The following is a 12,867-nucleotide window of genomic DNA, read 5'->3' as shown; positions in this document are numbered from 1 at the left end:
CCTAAATTTACGCAGTATACAGAACAAGGCAAATTAGTTTGTTGCACACATTGAAAATGGCCGGTACGATGTTGTGGGCATCACAGAGACATGGGTGCATGGGGATCAGGGCAATATTACAATAATCGTGGGAGACTTCAATATGCAGGTGGACTGGGAAAATCAGGTTGGTAGTGGATCCCATGAAAATGAATTTGTGGAATGTCTAAGAGATGTTTTTTTGGAGCAGCATGTGACAGAGCCTACTAGGGAACAGGCAATTCTGCATGTAGTGATGTGTAATGAGGCAGACTTGATTATGGATCTTGAGGTGAAGGAACCCTTCGGGAGCAGTGACCACAAAATGATAGAATTTACCCTGCAGTTTGAGAGAGAGAAGCTGCAATCAGATGTTACGGTACTACAATTAAATAAGGGAAACTACAAAAACATGAGGGAGGAGCTGGCCAGAGTTGATTGGATAGGGAGCCTAGCAGGCAAGACAGTGGAACATCAATGGCAGGAGTTTTTGTGGGTTATTCGGGAGGCACAACATCCCAAGGAGGAAGAAACATGCTAAGGGGAGGACAATGCATCCATGGCTGATGAGGGACGTCAAGGACAGCATAAAAGCTGAAGAAAAAGCAGACAAAGTGGTGAGGATTAGTGGGAAGCCAGAGGATTGGGAAGCCTTTGAAAGCGAGCAGAGGACAACTAAAAAAACAAAAGGGGGGAGAAGATGAAGTATGACTGCAAGCTAACTAGTAATATAAAGGAAGATAGGAAGAGTTTTTTTTCAATACATAAAAGGTAAGAGAGAGGCAAAAATAGACATTGGGCCACTGGAAACGTGGCTGGAGAAGTAATAATAGGAAACAAAGAAATGGCAGAGGAACTCAATAGTTACTTTACATCAGTCTTCAAGGTGGAAGGCACCAGTGAGATGCCAGAGCTCCCAGAGAATCAGTGGGCAGAGGTGAGTGCAGTGGACATCACTAAGGAGAAGGTAAGTGCAGCACGGTGGCCTAGTGGTTAGCACAACCGCTTCACGGCGCTGAGGTCCCAGGTTCGATCCCGGCTCTGGGTCACTATCCCTGTGGAGTTTGCACATTCTCCCCGTGTCTGTGTGGGTTTCGCCCCCACAACCCAAAAAATGTGCAGAGTAGGTGGATTGGCCACGCTAAATTGCCCCTTAATAGAAAAAATAATTGGGTAATCTAAACTTAAAAAAAAAAAACTAAGGAGAATGTTCTGGGGAAACTGAAGGTCTGAAGGTGGATAAATCACCTGGCCGGATGGACTACACCCCAGGATTCTAAAATAGATAACTGAGGAGATTGTGGAGGCATTGGTGATGATCTTTCAGGAATTACTGGAGGCAGGAAGGGTCCCAGAAGACTGGAAAGTGGCTAATGTAACACCACTGTTTAAGAAGAGAGGTAGGCAAAAGGCGGGAAATTATAGGCCGGTTGGCCTGACTATGGTCATTGGTAAGATTTTAGAGTCCATTATTAAAGATGAGATCGCGGAGTACTTGGCAGTGCATGATAAAATAGGACTGAGTCAGCACGGCTTTGCCAAAGGGAGGTTGTGTCTGACCAATCTGTTAGAGTTTTTTGAGGAAGTAACAATGACGTTAGACAAAGGAGGACCAGTGGACGTGATTTATTTAGATTTCCAGAAGGCCTTTGACAAGGTGCTGAATAGGAGACTGTTAAATAAGTTAAGAGCCCATGGTGTTCAGGGTAAGATCCTGGCATGGATAGAGGATTGGCTGACTGGCAGAAAGCAGAGAGTGGGTATAAAGGGGTCTTTTTCAGGATGGCAGCCGGTGACTAGTGGTGTACCTCAGGGGTCGGTGCTGGGACCACAACTTTTCACAATATACATTAATGATCTGGAGGAAGGAACTGAAGGCACTGTTGCTAAGTTTGCAGATGATACAAAGATCTGTAGAGGGACAGGTAGTATTGAGGAAGCAGGCGGCCTGTGGAAGAACTTGGACAGGCTGGGAGAGTGGGCAAAGAAGTGGCAGATGGAATAGAATGTGGAAAAGTGTGAGGTTAAGCACTTTGGAAGGAGGAATGGAGGCATAGACTATTTTCTAAATAGGAAGATGCTTAGGAAATCAGAAGCACAAAGGGACTTGGGAGTCCTTGTTCACGATTCTCTTAAGGTTAATGTGCAGGTTCAGTCGGCAGTTAGGAAGGCAAATGCAATGTTAGCATTGATGTCGAGAGGGTTAGAATACAAGAGCAGGGATGTACTTCTGAGATTATATAAGGCCCTGGTCACACCCCATTTGGAGTATTGTGAGCAGTTTTGGGCCCCATATATGAGAAAGGATGTGCTTGCCTTGGAAAGGGCCCAGAGGAAGTTCACAAGAATGATCCCTGGAATGAAGAGCTTGTCGTATGCGGAACGGTTGAGGACTCTGGATCTGCACTCATTGGAGTTTAGAAGGATGAGGGGGGATCTTATTGAAACCTACAGGATACTGCGTGGCCTGGATAGAGTGGACGTGGAGAGGATGTTTCCATATGTAGGAAAATCTAGAATCAGAGGACACAATCTCAGACTAAAGGGACGATCCTTTAAAACAGAGATGAGGAGGAATTTCTTCAGCCAGAGGGTGGTTAATCTGTGAAACTCTTTGCCGCAGAAGGCTGTGGTGGCCAAATCACTGAGTGTCATTAAGACAGAGATATGTAGGTTTTTGATCAATAAGGGGATCAGGAGTTATGGGGAGAAGCCTGGCCTCTCGTAAAGTCTTTGCCTCCGTCTACAACAAGGAGAAAGGGTTAAATTTGCATTGTAGATTCGGGATAGCTTAGGTGTGAGCAAATAACGTCTCTCTGTGTATTACAGGTACTGTGGATTATTCCGAATGAGATAGTACGTTGGATCACGATAGTGCTAGCCATGTGCCTTTCAGGCACCGTACTGTTGATGACCTTTTGGCCAGCTGTCCGTGACGATAATCAAAGAATTGCCGTAGCAACTATTGCAGTCATTCTGATCCTTCATGCCCTGCTTGCAGTTGGCTGTAAGGTACTAAGTTTCTCTATTGAAAGATAAACATTGACGTTTCAAAATGAAAAAACGTTACGCTAAAACTGAAATCCACTCTTGCAAAATGCTTTTTTTGGGGTGTATATTTCACATTAACATAGTAAAATCGAAAATTAGGATTATTTCATAGGCTATATTCATTTATTTAGACTTCTACAAATCCAGTAGGTTTTTCCATTGACCTCATTGAACGCTATGTTCCACTTGCCAACAGTGATATTTTCCCAGTGCGTTAACGGAGCCCGTGTGACGCAAGCTGGTTCCAACATTAAACAGTCAGCACCGAAAATAAACTGAGTAGTTTGGAAGAATTTACAAAGTCTCTTCCCATCTTCTGAGAGGAGCTGTGTTTCTTCAAACTTTTGAATTTGTTTGTTTTTTGTTTTTTTTTATAAATAATTTTTATTGAAATTTTTACAAAATACAAAAAATAAACATCTTAACTTTGTTAACATACAACCGCGGTAACCCCCCATGAACAGTACCCCCCCCCCCCCCCCCCCCCCCCAGCTTCAAGAGCAACTTCAAACAACAGGAAAGAACAAAAACAAAGAAAAAGAAAGAAGAGAAAAACAAAAGAGAAAAAAAAAGAGAGAGAGATAGCACCCTCCACAAACCCATGTGCGCAGTTCTCCCTCCCCCCAATCCTTACCCCCCCCCCCCCTCCTGGATTGCTGCTGCTGTCGGCCTATTTCCCTACCGTTCCGCCAAGAAGTCCAGAAAAGGCTGCCACCGCCTGAAAAACCCTTGTACTGATCCCCTCAGGGCAAATTTCACCCTCTCCAATTTAATGAACCCCGCCATATCCGAGATCCAGGCCTCCACGCTTGGGGGCCTCGCATCCTTCCACTGGAGCAAGATCCTCCGCCGGGCTACTAGGGACGCAAAGGCCAGAACCCCGGCCTCTATCGCCTCCTGCACTCCCGGCTCCACTGCAACCCCAAAAATTGCGAGTCCCCAGCCTGGCTCGACCCTGGATCCCACCACCCTCGACACCGTCTTTGCTACCCCCTCCCAAAACTCCCCCAACGCTGGGCACACCCAAAACATATGGGCGTGGTTCTCTGGGCTCCCCGAGCACCTAGCACACCTGTCCTCTCCCCCGAAAAACCTGCTCATGCTCGACCCAGTCATGTGGGCCCTGTGCAGCACCTTGAACTGTATGAGGCTAAGCCTCGCACAGGAAGAGGAGGAATTCACTCTCTCCAGGGCATCCGCCCACGTCCCCTCCTCAATCTCCTCCCCCAGCTCCTCTTCCCACTTCCCCTTCAGTTCCTCCACCGAGGCCTCGTCTACCTCCTGCGTTACCCTGTATATGTCCGAGATCCTCCCTCCTCCGACCCACACCCCTGAGAGCACCCTATCCCGCACCCCTCGTGGGGGCAGCAAGGGGAACCCCTCCACCTGCTGCCTGGCAAACGCCCTCACCTGGATGTACCTAAACATGCTCCCCGGGGGGAGCCCAAACTTCCCCTCCAACTCCCCCAAGCTCGCGAACCTCCCCTCCACAAACAGGTCCCTCACCCTCCTAACCTCTGCCCTGTGCCAGCTCAGAAATCCGCCATCAATGCTCCCTGGGACGAACCGATGGTTCCCCCGAATCGGGGCCTCCATCGAGCCCCCCATTTCTCCCCTGTGCCTTCTCCATTGCCCCAAAATTTTGAGGGTAGCCGCCACCACTGGGCTCGTGGTATACCTCGTTGGAGGGAGCGGCAACGGCGCCGTTACTAGCGCTTCCAGGCTCGTGCCCACACAAGACACCACCTCCATCCTCTTCCACGCTGCCCACTCCTCGTCCGTTACCCACTTACACACCATCGCTGCGTTGGCCGCCCAGTAGTACCCACAGAGGTTGGGCAACGCCAGCCCCCCCCCCATCCCTGCCTCGCTCCAGGAACACTCTTCGAACCCTCGGAGTCCCATGCGCCCACACAAATCCCGTGATACTGCTGTTGACCCTCCTGAAAAAGGCCTTCGGGATAAGGATGGGGAGGCACTGGAACAGGAACAAAAACCTCGGGAGCACCGTCATCTTGACGGACTGCACCCTCCCCGCCAGTGACAGCGGTAACATAACCCATCTCTTAAACTCCTCCTCCATCTGCTCCACCAATCTTGTGAGGTTGAGCCTGTGCAGGGCCCCCCAGCTCCCCGCCACCTGGACCCCTAGGTACCTGAAACTCTTCCCTGCCTGCTTCAATGGGAGCCTACCAATCCCCTCCTCTTGCTCCCCCGGATGCACCACAAACACCTCACTTTTGCCCAGGTTCAGCTTATACCCCGAGAAACCCCCGAATTCCCTAAGAATCCTCATCACCTCCGGCATTCCCCCCACCGGGTCCGCCACATACAGCATTGAATTTGTTTGTTAAACTTCAATTTCACATGATCAGTATTCTTCAAGTGTAGCATTATTCATATTTTGTAGTGGTTGTTTGAAATCAATACACAGGGCTTGTAAAGTTGTGCACAAAATATGGTATGTTGGAATTGTACTAGCATTCTTGCCTCTGAATTTAGATGCTTCTGGTTTCTAGTACAGGACTAGAGCACAAAAATCAAGACTAACACTCCACTGTAGTACTGATGTGAGTGCAGCACTGTTGAGGTGCCTTTGCCCTGTTAGGTAATGTAAAAGATCCCATGGCACTATCTTGCAGGGGCTTTATCCCATGTCCTGGTCAATATTTATCACTCAGTCAACTCACAAAAGCATATTATTATGTGGTCATTATCATTTCACTTTTTGTGAGAGTTTGCGGTGTGCAAGTTGACTGCTGTGTTTCCTGTGATTACTACTGTGACCACACTTCAAAAAGCCAAACGTTTGCTGGAAAGCATGTTGAAATATCCAGTGGTCATCAAAGGACCTATATAAATACAAGTTTTTCTTTTTTCTTTCTTTTCTAATGTGATATAGGTTTTGGTGAATCCATTTCATTTTCCAACTGCAACTAAAGCATAATAAAATCTAGTTGGTCATCTGAACTCAGTACTGTATATATTTGCTAGAATGTTCAGTTCTACATTACTATTAAAATGGTTCTGTTGCTATTCCCCAGGCCTATTTCTTTGATCCTCCAGAAAAAGTCAAATCTGCATCTGTTCCCACAACCACTACTGCCACCATTAATGGGACTACTTTGGCTTCCCATAAAACATAACTTGCCAGGTGAGTGTTTCCATAGCCTCATACCCTGGGAAAGAGTAATTGACAGGCCAAGAAACATAATACTAACATTTCAATTTGATTGTGATTGTTTTAACTTCAATTGCCTTGGGTTCCTGCCTTAGATACAGTATAGAAACTGGTTGATGGTTTCTAATTTAAAATGTTTAATGACGTAGGCTGTCCAATGGCTCAATGATTAACTGTACCAGACAATGTGCTACTGAACCATGCAAAAGAGGAAGACCCCAAGTCCATGCTGATTTAACTGATCTAAGATAGGACAATAGTAGGGGCTATTTAATTGGCTGCAATATTTCTGGACAAGAAAGTGAAAAAAAATCAATCTCTGTCCATCATATAACTTTGTAGTAATACCCGGCGGAAAGTGTGTACCTGTGAATGGCTGATCAGGCTTGCCTTCGATGCACCCTAAAATAACTGCTGACATGAACTCTCCACAGAACCCTACCACAGGAGGGGAGAAATCTTGAAATTAAAATGTGATATTGTTTAAACCTCATTCACATGAGCTCTCTACACATACAACATGTTTACTAAGATTGACCAGTGTTTCCAATTTTAAAAATTAATCACTCTCAAAAGTGAACTTTAATTTTTGAGATTGTTAAATTAAACTGTCATATCAGCTTTAGAATTGCATACACAGTTTCAGGTGAACTTCAGGACTCTCGAGACTAATTTAAAGAGTTTGGTGGGAAGCTTTTCAGACATATAGGGCACGATTTAACGGAAAACTTTCTACGTTTGGTAGCGAGCAGGAACTGTCGTGAGCTTTCAGACCGTCGACCCGGCGAGGTTGTCACTGGTATCAAACGTTAATTGGTCCACTTAACATGGCCCCACAGGCTTCACGCAGCAAATGATTGACCTGTCGACTGATTCACCGAGGCCGGGACCATGCCTGTCGGTTCCCTGCTAACAAGGGGGAGCAGCAATTAAACAGATCCTGCAGAGTACAATCCACACAACATGCAGCCATGCCATTGAGGAGATCCGCCCCACGATTCGGGCATGCCAACCTGGGCAGAATTTCGGACATGGGTGAGTCCAGACCGGACACCCTGCTCCCCCGAGGGGCTTGGAGGGTCAGCCACAGTGCAGCCAGTGTCACCTGTTGGGGGGGGGGGGGGGGGGGGGGCAGCAGCCTTCAGCTCGGGGAGCGTCACCAGGAAGACCGGCACCAGTGCCCTAAAAAGAACAGCGATCTTCACTGGGCCGCACAGTGTCTTGTCATGTTCCTACCGGCACTGACTGACCACCGCACCCCCCCTGCCCATCATGACTAGCAGTGGTGCCCCTCCTGACCCGGCAGCATGTCCGAGTCATTTCAAATTTAGAAGTTTTTATATTTATATATATATGCTTTTTATTCTTTTAAAATATTTTTATTGAGGGAATTTTTCATTATAATACAGTAAAACCAAAGCACAGAACAAATACAATTCTAAACTTATCCTCCCTTTCTGCCCCACCCACAAAAAAGAAAACAAATTGTAACCAGAAGATCCCCCCCCCCCCCCCCATCCCTAACAATTGACGGTGACTAACTCCCTGAAATATGAAATGAAGTAGAACCCTTCTGCCAAACTTCTCATGAAGTACGTGATCTTCCATAAGTACAAAATCTCTATAAGGTCACTCAACCAGAGGCGGCACAGTGGATAGCATTGCTGCCGCAGGTCACTGTCCGTGTGGAGTTTGCACATTCTCCCCGTGTCTGCGTGGGTCTCACCCCCATAACCCAAAGGTGTGCAGGGGCGGTGGATTGGCCGCACTAAATTACCCCTTCAAAATTACCCCTTCATTAGGAAAAAAAAACAAGGTCACTCAACCAGGACGAAACACTGGGCGAACCGGAGTGCTCCACTGAAGCAGAACTCGCCTCCGAGCTATTAATGATGCCAAGGCGGGAACATCCGCTTTCACCCCCTGTCTGCAATGACAAATCCAAGACCCCAAAAATGGCCACCAGCAGGCAAGGCTCCAGTTCAATCCCAAGAATCCCTTAAATAGTGTTGAATAAGGAGACAGAAAAGCTTACAAGTTTAGGACATGACCAGAACATATGTGTATGATTGGCCAACCACCGAGAACAACACTCATACTTATCCTCCACTCCCGGAAAAAATCCACTCTTCCGCACCCTGGTTAGATGTCTCCTCTGTGCCACCTTGCACTGAATCAAGCTGAGCCTAGCACATAAGGAGGTCAAGTTGACCCTGTGAAGGGCCATACTCACCCCCCAACCCTCCTTACCTAATCCATTGAAGCTTGCTCCACTGACAAAATCTGACCATAAATAGCTGATATCTTTCTTCTTCCTCAACTCAGCCAGTGAAATGACTTTGTCCAACAGCGAGGGGAGGGTGAGGGTGCCAAGAGGGAGGAAGGAATCTCCTTGCATAAAATGTCTTGCACCTGAAAAAACCTTAGTAGATTCGACTTCGAAAGTTGGAATTTACCCAACCAATCTTCAAAACCAGTGAACTTACCCTCTATAAACATGTCTCCAAACCGCTCCAATCTCTCCCTTCCTCATGACCTGGACGACGAGTCCAAAACCGCCAGAACTAAGCAATGATTTCTGAAGATTGGAACTAACTTTGACATGGCACCCAGCTGAAAATGTTGCCTGAACTGTCTCCATATCCTCAGAGTGGCCACCACCACCGAGCTTGAAGTACATTTTGTGGGAATAACTGAAGTGGAGCCGTAACCAAGCCCTCAAACTAGTACCCTTCCATACGCCCCCATATGGAATAAGGATCCTTAGGCCACCCTCATATTTTCTCAATGTTTGCCGCCCAATTGTAAAATAACAAATTAGGTAGCACTAGGCCAGCCAACTGCCTCTCCCTCTGCAGAAATGTTCTACAAATCCATGGGTCTTGACCGCCCAAATAAAGGAAGGAATAATTTATTCACCTTCATAAAAAAAAGATTCAACCTCTAATTTAAAGTACCCAATTATTTTTTTTCCAATTAAGGGCAATTTAGCGTGGCCAATCCACTTAGCGTGCACATCTTTTTGGGTTGTGGGGGTGAGACCCACACAGACTCGGGGAGAATGTGCAAACTCCACACGGACAGTGACCGGGGCCAGGATCGAACCCAGGTCCTCAGCGCCTTGAAGCAGCAGTGCTAATCACTGCACCACCATGCTGCCTGTCAAGATTCAACTTATACCCTGAGAAAGAGTCTGAACTCCTAAGTAGCTTCATTATCTCCTCTACATTGGAGAGAGGATCCATTATATGCAAAGACAGATCATCTGTATACAAGGACACCTTATGCTCCCATTGATGACCTCAATGCTATGACCAGAGGCTCAATTGCCAAGGCAAACCATAGCGGGAGGGAAGAGACAATGGACAACCTTGCCTCAAACCTCTATTTAACAGGATCTATTCTGAGTTCAGGGCATTTATATGAACACTCGCAGTGTGAGCTCTGTATAAAAGGCAGATCCAAGATATAAATCTAGGCCCAAACCCGAACCTTCCAAAGATCCCGAACAGGTACCCCCATTCCACCCTATCAAATGTCTTTTCAGCGCCCATTGAAATAACCACCTTTGGCTCAGGGATTTGAGAGGGGAACAAAATAATATTAATAGTAGCCCTATGTTGATCGAAAGCTGCCTGCCCTCAACAAACCCAGTCTGTCCTCCGCTGTCAGTCCTGGAAGGCAGACCTCCAAGCGCATTGCCAAACCTTTCACCAACAGCTTAGTGTCTGGATTCAATAACAAAATAGGGTGATACAACCCACACTCTGTCGGATCCTTATCCTTCTTCAAAATCAAAGAGATCGATGCCTGCGCCAATGTAACCAGCAATATGACCCCGCGGGATAAGGAATCATTAAACACGGTAGCATTGTGGATAGCACAATCGCTTCACAGCTCCAGGGTCCCAGGTTCGATTCCGGTTTGGGTCACTGTCTGTACGGAGTCTGCACATCCTCCCCGTGTGTGCGTGGGTTTCCTCCGGGTGCTCCGGTTTCCTCCCACAGTCCAAAGACGTGCATGTTAGGTGGATTGGAGATGCTAAATTGCCCTTAGTGTCCAAAATTGCCCTTAGTGTTGGGTGGGGTTACTGGGTTATGGGGATGGGGTGGAGGTGTTAACCTTGGGTGGGGTGCTCTTTCCAGGAGCCGGTGCAGACTCGATGGGCCGAATGGCCTCCTTCTGCACTGTAAATTCTATGAAATCTAACAACAATGGGATCAACTGACCCGCAAATTTCTTGTAAAATTTAATCGAGAATCCATCCAGGCCTGGAGCCTTACCCGTCTGCATTGAACTCATGCATTTCATGATCTCCGGGCTCAATGTGGTCTCAGGACAAGTCTCTTCCCTCTCACTCTACAACTGGGATAGAAAAGCCATCCAAAAATTCCATCATGGGCAACCTATCCTCCACGGGCTCCGACTTATAAAGTCTGCGGTAACCTGCCTGCCACATGAGTCCTTCACCTGTACTATGGTGCGCTAATGGACGACTGGCATTCTCTCGGCCCCAGCACCAAATCCACAAAATGTGGAGATGTTCCAAAATAACAATTGACGAATACCCCATCACACCACCTCAGAAAGGAGAGACCTACCCACCACAAAAAAGTCAGTCCAAGAGTAGACCTGATGTAAGCAAGAGAAAAAAAGAAAGTCCTTCTCATTTGGATGTAAGAATTGCCATGGGTCTACTCCCCCCATCTATTCCATAAAGACTTCCAGGGAGGTAATCTGGTCACTCTGTCTTGACAGGGCCGCGTCCACATCCTTTAGTACCACTTTGCGCCTTTGCCATCTGGGCAGTTTTTTCAAGGCCACACAAATAGAGGACAGGGCACATCAATTGGTCTGTCGAGGTCTTCAGAGACAGCCTGCCGCAATTTCTTATGTTCCCCGGCAAGATGCCTGTCAGCATTTCAGCAGATAATGGAGTGCCCGAAGGTGATGCAGAAGCCTCCGCCATTTTCTCAGCTTAGCTCATGAAACTCCCGAGTCTGACGTTGAATCTTTATTTTTCTGCTGCCTCGTTTTGTACTTAATGTGCATTCTTTTTATGTTGGACTCCTATCGCATCAAACTAATAAAGTTCCTTCCCAAATCCCCTGAAAACCAGACGAAAAGGGCCAAAATCAAAGTACTCTGGAAGGAGCCACCTCGTGGACAATTGCTTTCTACTTGTATTAAATGTATTTTATTCCAAACATATTCAAAGGTACAAAGACATAAATAAATCAAAGAGCATTCTCCACAGTTCACAGTTTGTGCAAGTTTTTACCCCACCCCCATCCCTCCAGCAATGAACAATTCCTGAAACATGGTCATGAACAGTCCCCACTGTGTCTCAAAGCCCTCCACTGAACCCCTCAATTCAAACTTAATCTTTTCCAGGCGGAGGAAGTCGAGAGACTCGCATTCAAAGCATCGTCTTGCATCTTTGACTTTGTCTATATATATGTTTCTGGAACCTACCTCTTCATTCACCTAAGGAGCAGTGCTTCAAAAGCTAGTGATTCAAAACAAACCTGTTGGACTTTAACCTGGTGTTGTAAGACTTCTTACTGTGCTCACCCCAGTCCAACGGCGGCATCTCCTCATTTTGTCAAATTTTAAACTGGATATTTTAATAATGAGAAAACATTGGTATTTAAATTTATTTATTATAGTGAGATATCAGAATTTTCAGAAACAGAGAAGGCCTATTGTCCAAATAAGCCCAACCATTTTAATTGATAGCACCCCATTTCCCAATTCCTCACCACTTCCTTCAATTGCATTCTTTGCAGAAATATATCCGTCTCTGAACCTTTTATGCAGTCAGTTTCAATTACCGCTTCTGCTAACTTATTCTACATGTCTATCTTTAATTAAAAAATAAAAGAATCTCTGACTACTCAACTTCCACCTTGCTTCTTGCTCCTAACTTTGAAAATGATTAACTGACCTCCCTTTCACCATGATTAAACTGTGTCTGCGTCAATGCTTCATCAATTCATTCATAATCTGCAAAATGTGAAAATGCATTCTTTGTGAAAAGGTTCCTGTGCTTTGCTTACAGATTCTTTCACTGATGTCTTGGTAAATGTTTAGTCTGAGGAGACTTCCCAATCAATGTGATTTGGGTTACATCATTAAAGAAAAACTTCAAAGAAGTATGTTCAACAGAACACCAGAACACTTGACTGTTGCAGAGCTCCAAACCGACTAAACCTTTGGGATTATTTTCACATTGTGGCTGCTTTGATTCTCTGTTCTACTTTTCCATGGTCTTAAGAGAGATGTATTTGTTACATACTGTAAATGTTTTTCTCCGATACTACACAAATTAGTTTGGTAAAATCTTGTTTGATCATTGTCTTTCTTGACAAAGAAATCAAATATTCTGTTATTGAATATTAATGTAGAGATTTACTTAGTTGCGCTAAATATATATATTAGTAAATTACTACATTTCTTTTGAAAAGCTGAACTTCACAAATGTACAATAGTAAATTAAATTGTTATGTTTCATGATTTTGTATTGAATTTCACACAGGTGAATTACAAGAACTAAATTCAGTACATGTAAGTACATCCTGGGCAAATAAATATCACCCTACAGTGACTAAACCACG

At 45.8% G+C, this 12,867-nt stretch overlaps 1 protein-coding gene across 4 annotated transcripts in view; it reads left to right on the top strand.

Annotated features, from left to right (window-relative positions):
• Window positions 1–12,867, top strand: part of yipf1 (Yip1 domain family, member 1) — a 23,893-nt gene extending 11,026 nt beyond the window's left edge. For all 4 annotated transcript variants that reach the window (XM_038794708.1, XM_038794706.1, XM_038794707.1 and 1 more), the window contains exons 8-10: window positions 2,848–3,030; window positions 6,114–6,223; window positions 12,312–12,867. In XM_038794708.1, coding sequence (XP_038650636.1) covers window positions 2,848–3,030; window positions 6,114–6,215 — 285 coding nt within the window. In that variant the 3' untranslated portion in view covers window positions 6,216–6,223; window positions 12,312–12,867. The remainder of the gene's footprint in view (window positions 1–2,847; window positions 3,031–6,113; window positions 6,224–12,311) is intronic.

This window comes from Scyliorhinus canicula, chromosome 4 (genome assembly GCF_902713615.1).
Source record: "Scyliorhinus canicula chromosome 4, sScyCan1.1, whole genome shotgun sequence".
Classification (NCBI taxonomy): Eukaryota; Metazoa; Chordata; class Chondrichthyes; order Carcharhiniformes; family Scyliorhinidae; genus Scyliorhinus; species Scyliorhinus canicula.
This window is presented reverse-complemented; position numbering and strand designations above follow the sequence as displayed.